This window comes from Suncus etruscus, chromosome 6 (assembly GCF_024139225.1).
Source record: "Suncus etruscus isolate mSunEtr1 chromosome 6, mSunEtr1.pri.cur, whole genome shotgun sequence".
In the NCBI taxonomy this organism is placed as follows: domain Eukaryota; kingdom Metazoa; phylum Chordata; class Mammalia; order Eulipotyphla; family Soricidae; genus Suncus; species Suncus etruscus.
In genome coordinates, this window is record NC_064853.1 from 97,170,345 (window position 1) to 97,188,722 (window position 18,378).

Here is an 18,378-nt window from a genome sequence, read left to right on the forward strand (position 1 = left end):
ACCCAAACAAACAAAAAAAGGAATTAATAAACCAATAAATTTAATTGTTTTAATTTATTATTACTTAATAATGATATAGATACTAATTACCATGCATGTTAATACTATTAATTAATTAAATCATTAATAAATGATTGTAGAAAGACAGGGGTAAAGTGCTTATCTTATCTGCCCGGGGTCTGATCCCTGGAACACCAGATACTTCCCCCAATCCCTGAGCAGAGCTACGAGTGATCCCTGAGCACTGCCAACCACCTCCATTTGCCCTTTATTGTTATTATTATTATGATGATTTTTAAATGATCATATATCAGTTGGATTTCAAGTTTTGTACTTGTACTGAAAATATCTCAATGGATAAGTTAAAGGAATATGTGTGGCAGGCTCCATTCAGGAAAAGTGCTCAAGGAAGCTTCAGCATCACCATCAAGCTGGGGACAGTGTAGGTGGGAGGATGAGATTGCACTTTGGATGATACTCAAGTATTGGCAGTAGCAAGGTACCCAGACCCATGATTGGATTTTACTTAACATTCCTTATATTCCCATGACATTTCTGAACTGATTTCTTACAGTTCCTGCTGATAGCAGGGGGGAAATACAGAGAACAATATTTCCCTTTAAAGTAAATTCAAAGTCAGGAGAGGCTGTGGGCAAAGAGTTGGTCAAAAAGAATGAGAGAAGAGTTAAATGGAGTTCATTCCTGATAGGAACCCTCCAACTTTGCTTCCAGCGGGTCTCTGATTCCATATGCTCCCATCTTCCTCCAAATACTCTCCACCTGTTCCTCAGTAACATCCTCCTTCCCTCAGTAACACTCACCTTTTGTTTACTAATACCTGCCCTCCTAAAGTAACACTTTCTCTTCCTCAACAACACTCTCCCTTCTGGAGGGGTATCAACCCCCTCCCTCAGAACATCTTCCTCTTTTCTCAGTAAAAACCCTTCTGTACCACCAGTTACAACTGAGGGTTGCAACTCTCAGCAACACCCTCCCTCCCTCAGTTGCTTTTAAATGAAATGTTGAACTAGTAAAAGGGATATTGTCAGAGAAAGGGGAGTGAGTACGGTGAGGTGGAGGGCAGAGTAAGCTAGAGAGTGGTCTGGAAAGAGCATTGCTCACACCAGAAATAGCAAGGTTGATGCAAACCAAGATGGTGTAGAGGGGCAAAGGGGGCACCATTTCATTTGCTTGAAATGCAATGATTCATTCGGTAGTTTCCCCTGAACTTAGGTGGGTGGTGGGGGGCAATAGAAGGGTCCGTTCCCTAGCCATAGAAACTTCTGTACTCAACTCTCAGTTCTCACTTTCTCTTGCACATGGTGCTCCAAAGCAGGGAAGGATGATTTTCGATATAGATATCTGGAAGCGGAACTCCCACATTTTACAGCTAGACAAAAAAGAACACCTGGCCCATGTCCAGAAGGAGCATCACCCACTGTGTTGATGGGAAAAGTGGTGCTATTACAGTATCTTCTCTTCAAATTGTGATTAAACTCTTCAGGTTGGAGAAATAATATAGTAGTCAGGGCCAGGAGTAAGCCCTCAAAACTATTGGGTGTGTCTTTAAAACAAAAAAAAATGTAAAAATAATTGAGGCCATTGTTGGAGTCCTCACTGGATAATGGACACTTTTTTTTTTGTACTGATGGAATGTTTCATTTTTTTTTCTCCATTATCCCCCAAATCGATGATGAGAGCCTCTAGAAGGACTCTGCCCACTTTTGGAGTATTAGACATTTACCCCAGTTTACTACTTTTCTCTTCTTCAGACCAAACCACGCAAACTTAACTAACTAGGCCTACCTCTCAGTTAGAGGGGGAAAGTAGGGAGAAACCTAGACCAATCAGATGCAAGACTACTATGTGGTAGGATAGGTACATAGGGGACCACATATTCTAGCAGCCCTGGGGGTGAGGGAAGTGGATATGGGAGATAGGACAAAAACGGAGGTGAAGGGAAGACAATTTGGTGATGGTAATCCCCCCTGATGTTATGTAAATATTTAACTAAAATATTATTGTCATCATGTAAACCACTATGATCAAAATAAATATTATAAAAAAAATAATTGAGGCCAAAGAGGTGGCACAAGCATTAAGGCAGATGCCTTGCTCATGCTAGCCTAGGACGGACTGTGGTTCGATCACCTGGTGTCCCATATGGTTTCCCAAGTCAGGAGCAATTTTTGAGTGTATAGCCAGAAGTAATATCTGAGCATCACTGAGAGTGGCCCATAAACCAAAAAAAAAAGAAAAAAGAAAAAGTAAAAATAATCACAATTAATCCTCACCAAGGAATGCACTGACTATACAACTATTTAAAAGTTGCTTCATAATTCATAAATAGCTTGGCATGAACAAATTTCACTCAGTGGATAAGATCTTTACTGCAACTTGACAAAAGGTAATTTGACAATTTGCATCAATAATATTTCTAATATTCATACTCCTTGATACCACAATTCAACTTCAGGGCAAGAAGTAATCAGCAATGACCAGTAAGTATAGGCAAAACACTTATCACCCTATTTTTTTATTTGTCTTTAGAAGGAGGCATCTAAATAGCAAACGGAAATGAACAGTTCAAATAACAAAGCCACTTGTGCTCAGGGTTTACACCTGACTACTTAGGATACCCCATGAAGTGCTAGGAATCAAATACAGAATGGCTGTTTGCAAGGCAATCACCTTGTCCACTGTACTATTTATCTATCCCCAGTTCAATTATTAAATAATATATTATCATATAGAGAAATAAAATGAATATAAACAAATAAAACACAGCCATAAATAGTGTCATACATATAACTAAAAAGTAGAGGGGTTGGAGAGATAGCATGGAGGTAAGGCATTTGCCTTTCATGCAGGAGGTCATCGGTTCGAATCCCGGCGTCCCATATGGTCCCCCGTGCCTGCCAGGAGCAATTTCTGAGCGTGGAGCCAGGAATAACCCCTGAGCACTGCCGGGTGTGACCCAAAAACCACACACACACACACACACACACACACACACACACACACACACACACACAAAGTAGAATGAAAATTGTAAGCATATTCTAGTAAACAGAAAAATAAGTTAGGTTTTTTTTTTATCTGCTAATAAAACTTACCAAATATTATTGAAAAGTATCCCCGGTGGGCGCCTGAGACCTGTGCCCCGACGCCAGCCATGCCTGTTCCCAGGGACCCCCGACCCGACCACAGACAGGGTGAATGCAACACCTGTGCACCTCCCCACGTGGGTGCTTGAGACCCGCACCCCACTGCCACCTGCGCCTGTGCCCAGAGACCCCCGACCCGAGTGCAGACAGGGAGAGTGCACCACCCAGCCACCTCCCAACGTGGGCGCCTGTCCCCAGAAACCCCCGACCCGACCACAGACAGGGTGAGTGTAACACCCGGGCACCTCCCCACATAGGCGATGAGACCCACGCCCCACCGCCACCCAAGCCTGTGCCCAGAGATCCCCAACCCAAGTGCAGACAGGGGGAGTGAATTCCTGGGCATCTCGCCATGTGGGCACCCAGAGAACCCTGCGCCTGACCCACTTGGCACTGCTGGGTCGGGCTAGAACCTATAGACCGGGTGAGATTGGGTCTACTCCCCGGATTGGGGTATCCTAAAGCAATTTGTCCCCTGAGCCTGAGTGGACCTGAGACTCCCAGGGGTGGAGAGAGGCTACCAGGTGGGTCTGGCTGAGGGAATTTTCTCTGTTGAGGCATGGAGGGGGTGGAGCTCCGCTGACTCCAGGGAAAGGAGGGAGGACAGGGAGCTAGGCTCAAAAGCGCCCTCCACTATTGTGGCCAGGAGAGGAACTGCACTAGCTGGCAACAAAAGGGAAGAACAGACCAGGCCCCATAGAGAGCACAGGAGGAGCCAAATCTCAGCGAGCTCACCCAACAGACCAGAACCACGCTCAGGGAGGGGACCCATCCCGACACCACAGGGGGCAAAAGCAGACTGAACTCAGAAGGCACTGCACTCCAAGCCACACCAATAAATGCAAAGAAATATGGGTAAATTAAGGAGAATCCTAACATCTGGAGATAAGAAGAGAAACCCTAGCAAGTTTCCAATTACAACAAAACGCATAGATCCATTGGAAGGAGACCGAAAAGCAGCCATGTTTATCATGTTTATCATGGCTTAATCATGGAAGCCATGATTAAGGAAATGAAGGAAACGCTAGCCACCAAATACAAGAAATCCATGCATGAAAAAATCAGCGAAATTAAAGAAGAACTGTCAAAGAATATGAGAGATTCCATACAAATGGAATTAAAGGAGTTAAAAGACAATGTAACAAGCCATATGAGCAGGATCACACAGTTGGAGGAGCACATTGAAGAACTCGAAGGAAAAGTGCAAACAAAAAACGTTTCTATATACAAACAACAAAGTCAAGGAGAGAGAGATTAAAAATACAATTCCATTTAAAATAGTATCAAAAAATATAAGGTACCTAGGAATCAACCTTACAAGGGAAGTGAAGGACCTATACCAGGGAAACTTCAAACACTCCAGAAAGAAATTGAAGAGGATCTAAGGAAATGGAAGAACATCCCATGCTCATGGGTAGGTAGAATCAACATAGTCAAAATGACTATCTTACCCAAACTACTATATAAATTTAATGCAATTCCAATCCAAATTCAGACATCATTCTTTAAAGAATTAGAACAATCATAAAATTCATCTGGAACCACAAAAGACCCAGGATAGCCAAACACATATTGAAAAACAAGAAGCTGGGTGGCATCTCTTTACCTAAATTGAAACTATAATATAAAGTCATAGTGTTCAAAACATCATGGTACTGGAACAAAGATAGGACCTCAGACCAGTGGGTTAGAACAGGATTTCCAGACATAAACCCCCAGATATACAGTCAACTAATATTTGACAAAACTTGAAATGGAACAAAGAAAGTCTCTTAAACAAATGGTGTTGGTTCAACTGGAAAACCACATGTAAGAAATTGAAAATTGACCCATACCTCACTCTTTATAACAAAAGTCAACTCAAAATGGATCAAAAACCTTGAAATCAGACCAGACTCTATAAAGTTTATTGAGAATAAAATAGGTAGAACACTCAAAGACCAATATATCAAAAAGGTCTTCGAGGATGGAGCATCAATGGTAAGAACTTTAGTGTCAAACATAAACAAATGAGACTACATCAAATTAAAAAGTTTCTGCATGGTGAAAGAAACCCCACTGAACACAAGAAGACAGTTATCTAAATGGGAAAAAAATTTTTCACTCAACATATCAGATAAAGGGCTGATATCCAGAATATACAAAGCACTCAGAAAGCTGATCCTCCCAAAACCAAATAAAGCCATAAAAAATGGGGAGACAAAATAAATAGATACTTCTCTGAGGAAGACCGAAATATGGCCAACAAACACATGAAAACATGATCACCTTCACTCATCATCAGAGAAATCCAAATCAAAACAACGATGAGGTACCACCTTACACCAGTGAGGATGGCTCACATCAAAAATAATGGGAACAGTCTCTGTTGGTAGAATGCGGTATGAAAGGCACTCTCATCCACTGCTGGTGGGAATGCCCCTAGTCCAACCCCTATGGAGAACAGTCTGGAGAGTGCTCAAAGAACTCAGAATTGAGCAGCCATTTAACCCAGCAATTGCTCTCCTATGTATCTACCCCCAAGTCGGAAGGACATTCATCCCAAAGTATGTGTGCACCCCACTATTTATTGCAGCACTCAGTATAATAGCCAAGTCTTGGAACCAACCTTGTTGCCCAACAACAGATGAGTGGGTCATTAAGATGTGGTATCTATACACAATGGAATACTACATGGCAGTCAGAAATGATACAATCATAGACTTTGCAGCAATGTGGATGGACCTAGAACATATTATGTTAAATGAAGTAAGCCAGAAGATGAAAGATAAACACAGGATGATAGCACTATTCGGAAGCACCTAGAAAATACACCATATATACAACTAATACTCAATGATCAAATAACAGGGTTTAATTGGGTAGAACTCCAAACACTGTAACATATACTGGGGAGTAGTGCCCAAATCACATGAAAGAGGAACAACACAAACTCTTGACTACACATTATACCATAAAGAAACCAGCAACAGCAAAAACAGCAGCGTAGAGAGAAAAGGTATGTAATCAGCCTTTTACCACAAAGGCCCATAGTAATCTCTTAGGGATTTTATACAGGATTACAGATAAAGATTACCATGGGAAATCACTGACTCCAATGGAAGCATTTCAAAATAATATGATTTACTGCCTTAATCTTACTATATCTAAAATAACCTCTCAGCTTTTCTGTCCACAGGCATTCTTGGATACAAAGGGTGGACAACCTAAGATGGTACCTTGGGACTCAGTCACTTGAGATATCATACCCAGCTTCCAATATGAAGATGTCTCGATAAAACTTTTTAACATACCCTTTATTTCTAGGTTATACCTTCTTTTAGGACCTGAAGTACGTGACCAGCCAGATCACTGAAGCAGCAACTGTGACCTACACATTTATACTACAGGGCCTACTCATCGAAAATATTCAAGCAAACTAACATTCCTTTGCTCTTTTCTCCTCTCTTCTCACTACATTTTTTCTTCTTTTTCTTTTCAATCTTATTTGTTCTTTTCTCCTTTTCTGCCCCTTCCATATATTTCCCCTTTTCCCCATTAGAAATCTGACTATCCCTTCACCCCTCAATCCCATCCAGATTTCCCACCTTATTAAAACTCTTCACCCTCAGTTCTTAATCTATTAGGCATCAAGACTGACCCCCTCCTAAAATGAACCAGTATCCAGCACTGAAGTGAAGGGACACCCACTCAAACCCACACCTCATGCCAGGCAAGAAAAGACAACTAACACCCCTGCTGACTCACACGGTGTGGCCCTTCTTACCAACTCTTCCTAACGTGGACTGTTGCTTGATGCCGGACTTAGCTCTAAAAGGATTCCCAATGTTAATATCTACCTAAAATATTGTTGTGAACGATATGTAAGCCACTAGGATTAAAATAAAAATTATAATTAAAAAAGAAAAGTATCTCCAACTGTTCAGAATTTAGATATCTTGTATATTTTCTCCTATACTTTTCTATGTATTATAAGAGTAAAGTTTATTTTTAAGCTATATAAAAGTACCCATGTATCTGTGCTTATGTTGAACCTTTTTTTGGATCTAACCCAAGTTCTCCCTCATCCATGAAAAGTATGTTTTTATTCTGGGAGAGCCCCAAGTATGCAGCTTTGTTTGAAGATGTAGCCTGCTACATACACACCACCTGCAATTAGGGTATCCTAGGGAGCCCCTAGGGTTCCAAAGAACATATTTGGAAAAGCACAAAGCTTAGGTTTGCATCTCTGAACCCATGCCACACCTTTTTCTTACCCATTCCCATCCTGCTCTTCCCCTAGCCTGGGAAGCCAGCAGTACTCAAAAAACCAGAGTACTCCAGTAGTCAGGGTTTCCCAACCCCCAAGTCACATTCTTACTATTCTTCTCCATCCTCACTAGCTGATGGAGGGTCCCACTGAGCAGCCTCCACAAGGGCTGGGTGCTAATCATCTGGTTTTTTGGGGGGGTGGGGAAGTACAGTGGAGATCCAACCTTATTCAGTGATGTTCAGGTGTTACTTCTGGTTCTGCACTCAGGAATTACTCCTGGAAGTGCTCAAGGGACCATACGAGTGAGGTACTGGGGATCAAATCGGGGTCAGCCGTGTGCAAGGCAAATGCCCTCTCCGCTGTGCTACTTACTGCTCCAGCCTATACACTCACCTGTTTTATCCGAGTTGCAGAGGATGGTCTCCTTCTCAGCTCTCACGCCTGGGCTGGGGCCATGCTTCATCCACATAGTGATGGTGAACTGGTCCGTCAGGTTCTTGGGCACAATCCCGTCTGGGATCTTGGCTCCCTGGTGGCCATCAAACCTGAAGATCATCTCACTGCTGTCCACCAGTAGCCCTGCAGTCCAGTTGGTGGCAGCACTGGGGGATGGCAAGAGGTCAATGATGCCAGAGGATGCACCTGCAGAGGACGCAAGGAAGGTGTGGGGAGAAAGGACAAAGTGTGAAGCCTTGTTGGAGGATAAGAGAAGGGGTCATTCTTCTTTGCTGCTCTGGGAAAGAGTTCAGGGTGCAGAAATCCATTTCCAGCTCTGAAAAGGTGGCTCCCCCGAAGGGCCAGACAAATTGCTGGAGGCCTACTTGGGGGTGGTGTGAGGGACTACAGACTAATCGAAGTGCTACTGCATGTCAGGAGATGAGATGAAGCCAGCCATCAAAAGGACAAAGCGCTAGGGAAATTACATAAGTGATCTGGTCAGAGATCGGAACCAGGGAGTCCCCTCTGTTTTTAAAGTAAATTTTTAATTGAATCACAGTATGATGCACAGTAACAAAGTTGTTGATGATTCAGTTTCAGTCTTACAATGTCCAACACCCTTCCCTTCCCCAGTGCACATTTCCTATAACCAGGATCTCCAGATTCCCTCCTGCCTTTCCCCAACTTGCCTCTGTGGCAAACATTTTTCTTCTCTCTCTCTCCCTTTTTTCATTTTAGTACTGTTTCATTTTCAGTACTGTTACTGAAGGAATATAATGTATATCCCATTACGTTCTTTTAGCACCCATTTCTTGTCTAGGATGGTCATTTCCAAGTATTACTGTCATAGTGGTTCCTTCTCTGTCCTAACTGCACTATCCCTATTTGTGGCAAGCTTTCTACCAGGAACCAGTCCTGCTGTCCCTCTATTATTTTTGGATACTATTACCATGCTATCTTTTTTTCCCCCAATATCCCACAAATGAGTGGGGTCACTGTCTATTTCTCTCCCTTGGATTCATTTCACTCAGCATAATACTCTCCATATTGAAATTTGTTTATAGATGGCAGGTATTTGCCATGGACCCATGGAGTCTGTCCATACATTCTTTACCTGAATCAATCATGTGCTCAGCCCACCAGGCTAATCTTCATGTTTCTAACCCAGGGAACACACAGCCAGGTTAGCAGACTACTATGACTTAGCAATGCTTGGGTAAAGTTCTAGATACTCACCCCATAAAAACTGAATTATATTGCATTTATGAGACTTTTTGGAAACAAGCATCTCAGACAGAGGCCATGTGCTCTATAACTAAGCCTCAAGCCAGCCCCACCATGCTTATTTTCATTTTGGGATATACCTAGTGGTTCTTAGGATTGACTCTGTTCTGTATTCAAAGATCACTCAGAGAATCTTCTATGGTGCCAGGGATCATATTAAGTTTGGCCACATGCATATATTAGATATTAGCCCCTATTCTAATGGGAATTGGTTAAATAGTTTCTCTCATTCTGTGGGTGGCAGAAGCTTCTCAACTTACTATAGTGCCATCTGTTTATCTCTGCTTCCACAGTGCTGTTTCCTCCCTGAAGATGCCTTTAGTATCAATGTTATAGTGTTTTACATACATGTTGTTCTATATACATTATGGTTCTGGGTCTGATGTCAAGGTCTTTAATCCCTTTGGATGTGACCTTTGTGCATGGTGTTAGAAGGAGGTCCTAGTTTGTTTGTTTTTTTGCATGTGGCTGACCAGTTGTCCCAGCACCACTTGTTAAAGAGGCTTTCCTTGCTCCACTTTTCATTTCTTGTCCCTTTATCAAAGACTAATTGATTGTATGTCTAGGGAACATTGTTTGAATACTGAAGTCTATTCCATTGACTTGAGGGTCTGTCTTTATTCCAAATACCATGCTGTTATACTGACTATTACTTTGTAGTACAATTTAACGTTGGGGAAAGTGATGCCTCCCATCTTTTTATTGGGATTGCTTTAGCTATTTGTGGGTGTTTATTATTCCAAATGAATTATAAGGTACTGACAAAACTTAACAAAGAAAAAAATCTAACCCCATCAAAAAAATAGGGATACAAAAAAAATAGGGATACGATGGGGCCAGAGCTATAGTACAAGCTGTAAGGCATCTGCCTTGCCTGTGCTAACCTAGGATAGACCGCAGTTTAATCCCCTGGCGTATGCTCCCCCCGCCCCCCCAAGCCAGGAGCAATTTCTGAGCACATAGCCAGGAGTAACTCCTGACTGTCACCAGTGTGGCCCAAAAAACAATAGGGATACACAATGAACAATTTATCAAAGAAGAAATACAAATGATCAAAAGGCACATCACTAATCATCAGGGAGATGCAAATCAAAACAACAATGAGGTACCATCTCATGCCACAGAGACTAGCACATATCACAAAGAACAAGAACAATCAATGCTGGCGGGAATGTAAATAGAAAGGAACTCTCATTCACTGCTGGTGGGAATACTGTCTAATCCAGCCCTTATGGAAAACAATATGGAGATTCCTCAAAAACTGAAAATTGAGCTTCCATATGATCTGGCTATACAACCCCTAGGAATATACCCTTGGGACACAAAAACACAATACAAAAATGGCTTCTGTGGGTTTTAAGAAAAATAAGACATTATTGTATTAATGCCCAGAGACAATAGAGATGAGGGCCAGAAGGACTGGCTCATGATATGAAGCTCACCACCAAGGGAGGTGAGTGCAGTTAGAGAAATAACTACACTAACAGCTATCATATCAATGTTAATGAGTGAGAGAAATAGAATGCCTGTCTCAAACACAGGCAGGGGAAGGGGGAGGAAAAAATTGGGGGGCATTGTGGTGGATTGCACTGGTGAAGGGGGGCATGTTCTTTTTATAACTAAAGCATGTACAATCATGTTTGTAATCATAGTGCTTAAATAAAGATATTATAAAAAATAAAATTTAACTATGAATAATTTTATAAATCAACCATTTTAATAAAAAATAATACTAAAAATGACTTCTGCACATCTATATTCATTGCAATGCTATTTACAATGGCCAGAATCTGGAAAAAAACCAGATGCCTGACAAAATATCAGTGGCTAAAGAAACTGTGGTACATATATACAATGGAATACTATGCAGCCATCAGGAAAAATGAAGTCATAAAAATTTCAATACATGGGTGGACATGTAAACAATTATGCTGAGTGAAATAAGTCAGAAGGAGAGAGATAGACACAGAATAGTCTCACTCATCTGTGGGATTTAAGAAAAATAAAAGACATTATTGTAATAATACCCAGAGACAATAGAGATGAGAGCTGGAAGGAGTGGCCCATGGTATGAAGCTTATCACAAAGACTGGTGAGTTCAGGTAGAGAAATAAATACACAACAACTATCATGACAATGGTAGTGAGTGAGAGAAATAGAATGCCTCTCTCAAATACAGGCAGGGGGTGGGGTAGGAGGGAAATAGGGGCATTGGTAGTGTGAAAATTGCACTGGTGAAGGGAGGTGTTTTTATTATAACTGAAACCCAACTATAAATATGATTGTAATTATGGTGCTTAAAGATATTATTATAAAAAGGCTGGCCACATGCAGCATGTAGCCTTACTTGTTTTCCAGTCTCTGCTATACTTTTTAAATATCAATTAATTTGTTGGAATAAGATAGTGACCAAGAACATGGATTCTAAAGTCAACCAAATTGACTGTGACAAATGACAGCATGACTGAACTTTCTTGTCCTATCCCAGCCCAGTTCCACATTGTTCCCCACTTCCATATGTACTGAAATCTGTCTCCTTAGGGGAGTCCAGAGTAGATCCTTCTGCTCTGCATGGCACGTCTCTTAGTGCAGAAAAGCTCAGAAAGCATTGAGAGTGGGAGCTAAAAATGGAGGGCGCATGAGAAGACCAATGTCCCCAGGGAGGGCCCAAGATCTTCTATGCCTGTCAGCACAGCACTCTACAGTCTTATGGTCTCCTTCCAGTTCCCTCAAGAAGCTGGGCTCGTCTACGGCCATACCACCCTGAACATGCCCGATCTCGTCTGATCTCGAAAGCTAAGCAGGGTTGGGCCTGGTTAGTACTTGGATGGGAGACTGCCTGGGAATACCGGGTGCTGTAGGCTTAAAAAAAAAAAAAAAAGAAGAAGCTGGGCTCAGCTCCTCAGGGAAGAAGACTTGAGGCTCCTTGATTTGTCATTAAATAAGAGCCAGGAAATCTAACTAAGTTGCTCCTAGTTCTTCAGGGAATTTCTCTGGCACAGTAATGACTTTCCACTTTTCACTAATAGACAGTGTTTGGGTGTTATTACCTGTCAATTGTAAGTAATGGACTTGATTCCCTCTTCTCTGTATCAGAGCCTAGGGGATGAACTCTGAACCAATCCCCACAAAAATCTCCTACTCTTGAAAAGCCCCTTGATAATCTATGAAGAAGGCACCATATTGGAAAGCATCATCCTCCTTAGACACAAGGAATACAGCCAGTGTTCCCTCCCACCTTGGGACACAGAATTATGTCCGGTGCAGAGTACTCTGGCTTACTGTAGTAAGCCCTTATACCAAGGTCCCTTATACCAAGTTTCTCACTGCAGGAGACCCACAGAGCACTATGGTATGGGAGAAGGTGGGTAGAGAGTTCCAGTTTATCGTCACTACACAGCTTGCATTCAAGGAGGGAGCCAAGACAAAATAATCTTCATTAATGACATGAACTTTATTTTATATAGGCTTTTGGGTCACACCTGGCAGTGCTCAGGAAACCACAGATATTTCTAGGGGTGGAATTCAGGTTGGTCATATGCACCTTTCCACCATACTATCTCTTTAGCCCCATTACAAGAAATATCTAAGGGATGTGTCTACCACCAGCGCTGACACAAAGCAGGTACCCTATTAATATTTATCACTGATTATTGATCACTCAGGTCCTTATTAGTTTTACCTGGACACACTCTTTGGGGCTCAGGTGAGCCTGTTCAGTTAGTCTCTTGTCCACAGCTTACATTAGGATTTATACCTACCTCCCACTGGGTTTGGTTTGGAATTCAGTTTACTTATATAATGTTAATTCATACTCATTTTTAATGACTACAAGTCTTCAGAATACCCTTCAGAAATGCCTTTTAAAGGTGTGTGAAAACACACTCAGATAGTAGTAGATGGCTTTTGGGGGAATGGGCTTTGAGGTGGAAAATACCCCTCTCCCTTGCAACAAGGGGCTCTTCCCAATCCTTACAGAATAATGCAACAAGTACAACAGCTTCTTTGCTTCCTGGATTTGTCTTGTGTGAAGCTAGCTATTCTTTAGGGTGCATAGAATCTATACCAATCCTAAAATTGGAGGGATGTTCAGAAGATGCAGGTTGAGTACTTAGGTTTCCTGATTTCTAGTTCGTCACTGCAGTCAACTGGTCTAGCAGGACCATTCTGCCATGACCAATGGCTACATTGGGAGGGGCCCAGACCATCTCTGAAAGGTTGAATGAGGGTGGGTTTTAGCAGTTCTCAGAACTCCAGGAAGCTCCTTTTGATGGCTTCTAAATAGCAAGAGTTTTTCTAGAATTCCCACTGCAATTAACACATTTGACTCTTGTCAATTTCTCTGAAAACTGGCTTGGAAAACAGAGCAAGGTAGGAAACAATTAGGATGAAAGAGAGACAGAGAAGTGGGTGGGGTGGAGGCTTATATATGCAGCTTTGCTTGTGGAACTTTATTTTTCAAAATTACAGGCCTTAGATATTATTTTCCTGGGAATTTTTTTTTAGTTTTGACCTGATCTTGCCAAGTGATTACTCTTGATTCTGTCAGGTATCACTCCTGATGGTGCCCTGGGACTAAATGTTGTGCTGAGGATCAAACTTGGATCACCTGTTTCTTCCCAGCAGCATGGTTGACTCTATTCTGCTTCCAGGTCACAGATAAAAGGCTGAGTCCAAGCAACAGCAGATCATGGCATCTAATGAGGAGACCCATCATAAGAGTTTCCAAAGGTCTTGTCCCCTCTGCACCATCCTATTAAGACTGGAGAGAAGTCTTACAATCTCCTGCATATTTTACAAACAGAGAAACTGAGGCCCAGGAAAGGGATGTAATTTTTTAATTAAATAATTTCTTTCTTTCTTTTTTTTTTTTTTGGTTTTTGGGCTACACCCAGTGACGCTCAGGGGTTACTCCTGGCTATGCGCTCAGAAGTTGCTCCTGACTTGGGGGACCATATGGGATCCTGGGGGATCGAACCGCCGTCCGTCCTAGGCTAGCACTGGCAAGGCAAACATCTTACTTCTAGCGCCACCACACCAACCCCAATTAAATAATTTCTTTATTTAAATACCATGATTACAAACATAATTGTAGTTGGGTTTCAGTCATAACAAGAACACTCCCTTCACCTGTGCAACCTTCCCATCACCAATGTCCCCATCTCCTCCCTCCCCCACCTCCGACTATATTCCAGCTAGGCTTTCTACACTCCTCACTCACTGTCATTGTTATGATAGTTCTCAGTGTAGTTATTTCTCTAACTGCACTCACCACTCTTTGTGGTGAGCTTCATATCTTGAGCCTGTCCTTCTGGTCCTCACCTCTGGGAATTATTTCAATGTCTTCAATTTTTCTTAAAATCCATAAATGAGTGAGACTATTCTGTGTGTGTCTCTCTTCCTCTGACATATTTCACTCATCACAATAGATTCCATGTACATTCATGTATAGGAAAATTTCATGACTTCATCTCTTCTGACAGCTGCATAATATTCCATTGTGTATATGCACAGTTTCTTTAGCCATTCATCTGTTGAAGGGCATCTTGGTTGTTTCCAGAGTCTGGCTATTGTAAAAATTGCTGTGATAAATATAGGGGTGAGGAAGGGATTTTTGTATTAGATATTTGTGTTCCTAGGGTATATCCCTAGGAGTGGTATAGCTGGATCAAATGGGAGCTCAATATCCAGTTTTGTTTTTTTTTGCGGAATCTCCATATTGTTTTCCCTAAGGGCTGGACTAGATAATATTCCCACCAGCAGTGAATGAGAGCTCCTTTCTCTCTACAAGGGATGTGATTTGGCCAAGACACTCAGCCACCCAGCTAGAGGGGGGTCCTGGCTCCCAGGCAACTCCTTTGAGCTGAGACTCAGCTGATGTTTCTTCTAGCATCCAGAAGAAAGTTGTTCTGCACACAGGATACTGCCTCCCACCACACGCTGCCATCCACTGTCTGAGGAGTACATTACAGAGAGAAGTATGCATCCTAGCCAGGCTCTTGAGGCAGGTGACATGTCTCTGGTGAGGTGCAGCAGGCACCCCACTAATCCACAGATGCAGACACACATCAGGCTTTGTGGAGCCAGATGGTACTGTCAGCGACAAACTTAACAGCTTGCATTTCATTTCTTGGTGCACTTAAACAAATTGAGTGTTTGCTCTCTCCTGAAGTCCTTCTCTCTCTCTCTCCCCTCCCTGGGGAAAGCAGTGGGTAAACAAATGGCATCCTGTGCAAAGAGGCTGCAGTGTGGTCTGCACATATGGGTACTTAAGATGCTCCTTGGGAATCCTGAGGAAGGTCCTGGGGACCCAGAAGGCTTCTGAGTGCAGGCAGCTGAGAACCTGAGAGTAGGTTTTATTGGGCTCCTGAGCCCTAGCTGGTGGACAGGTGCCTCTCACAGCCCCACACATATAGTAAAACACAGGGAGGCATGGTGGGGAGTGGAATAGCTTTCAGAGAATTCGGAAGTGAGAGCTCAAAGGAATCCTGGCATTGGGGTCACTGCTAGATTTGTTCATTGCAGATTTAGCATTGTGATCTAAAGGGGTGCAGTGTCCTGAGCACCTTTGGAGAGTCTGTGATGCTGGTGATTTATATGGAGTCTCTGGTCACGCCTCCTCAAGAGCTACTGAAATTCTGGGTGTGAGGGAAGAGTGGGGAGCTCTTAAGAAAGACAAGCCATTTTTCTCCAGGACACACACTCATTTCAGAGTCTCACAATTGACATTATTACCCCCTGATATTTCAGGAGATAGACAAATGACATCTCAGTTGTACCAGGCATTACAGAAATAGAAAAGCAGCATTGGGTAGAAGAAGCTTGAGCTCAGCCTTTGCATATGTTCTACCCCTGGCACTGCACAAAGGAGCCCAGAATACCAGACTCCATGTACACCTGCTGAGTGCAGTCTCCCCAAAAGCAGGCAATAATGAATCACAGAAGAACCTACCTTGGGGTGACCAAGTAGAAAATCCTTATAATCAATGAGTAGAACAGCTTGGTGACAGAGGACACCAGCAAAATCCAGGGAGGCATGCTAAGACTGGGTGGTGGCAAAGACTCTTCTCAGCACTGACAGCTGTGAGGTATGAGTTCGGGTGGCATGTGTCATACAAGGAAGGAGTTTGAAGGGCCTGTGGCTTTGTCATCATGAGCCTTGTCCACCCACCATGGCATAAGCAAAGATCTGGGCTTTGGATTTCTGTGAACCCCCATCCAGTGGAACGTTAAGTAAAGGGCAATGAGCCAGGCTTCTGGATGCCAGCCAAAAATGCCCAGGTACTGGCCAGCTCAAATATGGCCATAGCAGGCAAGAACAGGGCCTAGAGGAAATGTATTGTTTATTTTTTGCTTTGTTTGGGGGCCATACCCAATAGTATTCAGAGCTTACTCCCTGCTCTATGACAGAGATCACTCCTGGTGGGCTTGGGAGACCATAGGCAGTGCTGGGGATGGAATCTGGGTTGGTTGGTCACATTCAAGGTAGAGTTCCCTACCTGTTGTACTATCTCTTCCAAGGTGTGTTGTATTTAAATAATTTCAAAGAGATAAGCACATACAGCTTACAGCCTGTGTGCAGTCCTTGGTTATGTCAGGCTAGTTATTCAGCTAATAATCAATGAGTATGTTCTTGCAGTGAGAGGCCCTCCTGAGCTCTCTGAGAATGAAGATGAGGAGCCTTGACACCAGAAATTCCTTAAAACCATCTTGGAGAAATAGATGAGAGTATCCTATGGTTAGGTTATTATTCAGAGGATAAAAATGTCTCTAACCCTGATTGAAAGTGAGGTCATCTCTTAGTTTCTAAAGCACATTACAAAGCATATCTCCACTTTTTCAACATGACTGTCTTTCTCAGGTATGAATTGAATTGTTAAGTGATCTTATTATCTTCTATAAAAGATCAAGAGCTAGAGCATTTGAACATGCAAATATTTGTCAAATTAATAAATGCAAACCTGCATGCATGCATGGGTAAATGAATGGATAAATGAATTAATAAATGGATCTCCACTGAAAATCTGAGCTCACAGGGGTCAGAGCAATAGCACAGTGGGTAGGGCATTTGCCTTGCACATGGCCGACCCAGGTTCAATTCCTGGCATCCTATATGGTCCTCCAAACCTGCCAGGCATGATTCCTGAGTGCAGAGCTAGGAGTAACCCCTGATACCAACAGATGTGCCCCCCCAAAGAAAAAAAATCTGAGCTCACAAGTGTACCAACTTCAAGAACAATTAGTAGATGCTCCATCACTGGCTTTCGTAGTACGGTCTCATTGTATGGTCTCTGTAAAAGATAACCTGTCTTCAGAATTCTGGATCCATAGATGGCACAAGCCCAGCTAGGCACTGAATCCGAGGGAGGTGCTAGCCAGCCCTGTATCCTGAGGATAGGCCAGGTCCTGGCCTCTGAGTTCCAGATAGCATGTGAGTCATAGCTACTGTTTTGTTTGCTCTAATATGAGATAATATCAGATCATCTCAGGCCTTTCCTTAGATTGTAGCAAATGTTAGATGAAACATACGCTATGAGGTCTTGGGGAAAGTCACACATGTTTCTTATATGTCCAGCAGCTTGGTCACCCATTGTTTCTTCATAACCTAGTCTTGAGAGGCTGAATTCTGCCCCCCTCCTAGTAACCCAGGTTCAAAGGGAATGAGAGCAGGAGGCCAAGAAGTCCAGGGCTCTGTAGGCAAGGGCAGCATGAGGTTCCCTTATAGGCCACAGAGGGCTCCATGTCTGAAGGGCTCATGGGTTTTTTGAGCCCCATGCCACTTCATTTTCAAGGTAGAACAGCAGTACCTCTTCATGCTAACCTCAGCCCTTCAGCCAGATATCTGGGGCCACTATAAACCAGAGGCTATATCCATTGCTGCTACCCTGACAGGTACTTTCTTACAGCAGGCTTCCATGCTCTCAGCTGGCTTCCACTTAAGTAGGATTCTATCGCTGTTTCTAATGGCTCCCACATCACCTGAGGGTATAAGAACAATGGTGGACCAGAGAGCCACCTGCCTGGGTCAGTGACCCAGTGACAGCTTCCCAGAAAAGAAGTCTGGAATTCTGAGATATCTTCTGGACATCTCAGAACGTATTCCTGCTGAGCTCAGAGGGCAGAAAAATTTACTCCAGAAGGGTTTTTAAATGGAAATGAGGGAGAACATTCAAGAAGTAAGGAACCATGAATTAAGGCAGAAAATGGAGCAACAGGCCTGGGAACTAAAAGGAGATA

The 18,378-nt window shown here is 42.8% G+C and overlaps 1 protein-coding gene and 1 non-coding gene across 2 annotated transcripts in view; one reads left to right on the top strand and one right to left on the bottom strand.

Moving 5' to 3' along the window:
- The window catches only part of CLSTN2 (calsyntenin 2), a 126,267-nt gene that overhangs the window by 87,799 nt on the left and 20,090 nt on the right, over positions 1 to 18,378 (bottom strand). Inside the window, exon 5 of the mRNA XM_049775833.1 lies at positions 7,813 to 8,061. Coding sequence (XP_049631790.1) covers positions 7,813 to 8,061 — 249 coding nt within the window. The remainder of the gene's footprint in view (positions 1 to 7,812; positions 8,062 to 18,378) is intronic.
- LOC126013127 (5S ribosomal RNA) lies at positions 11,887 to 12,005 on the top strand. The gene has a single exon (XR_007497458.1). It is a non-coding gene; the product is annotated as a 5S ribosomal RNA (ribosomal RNA).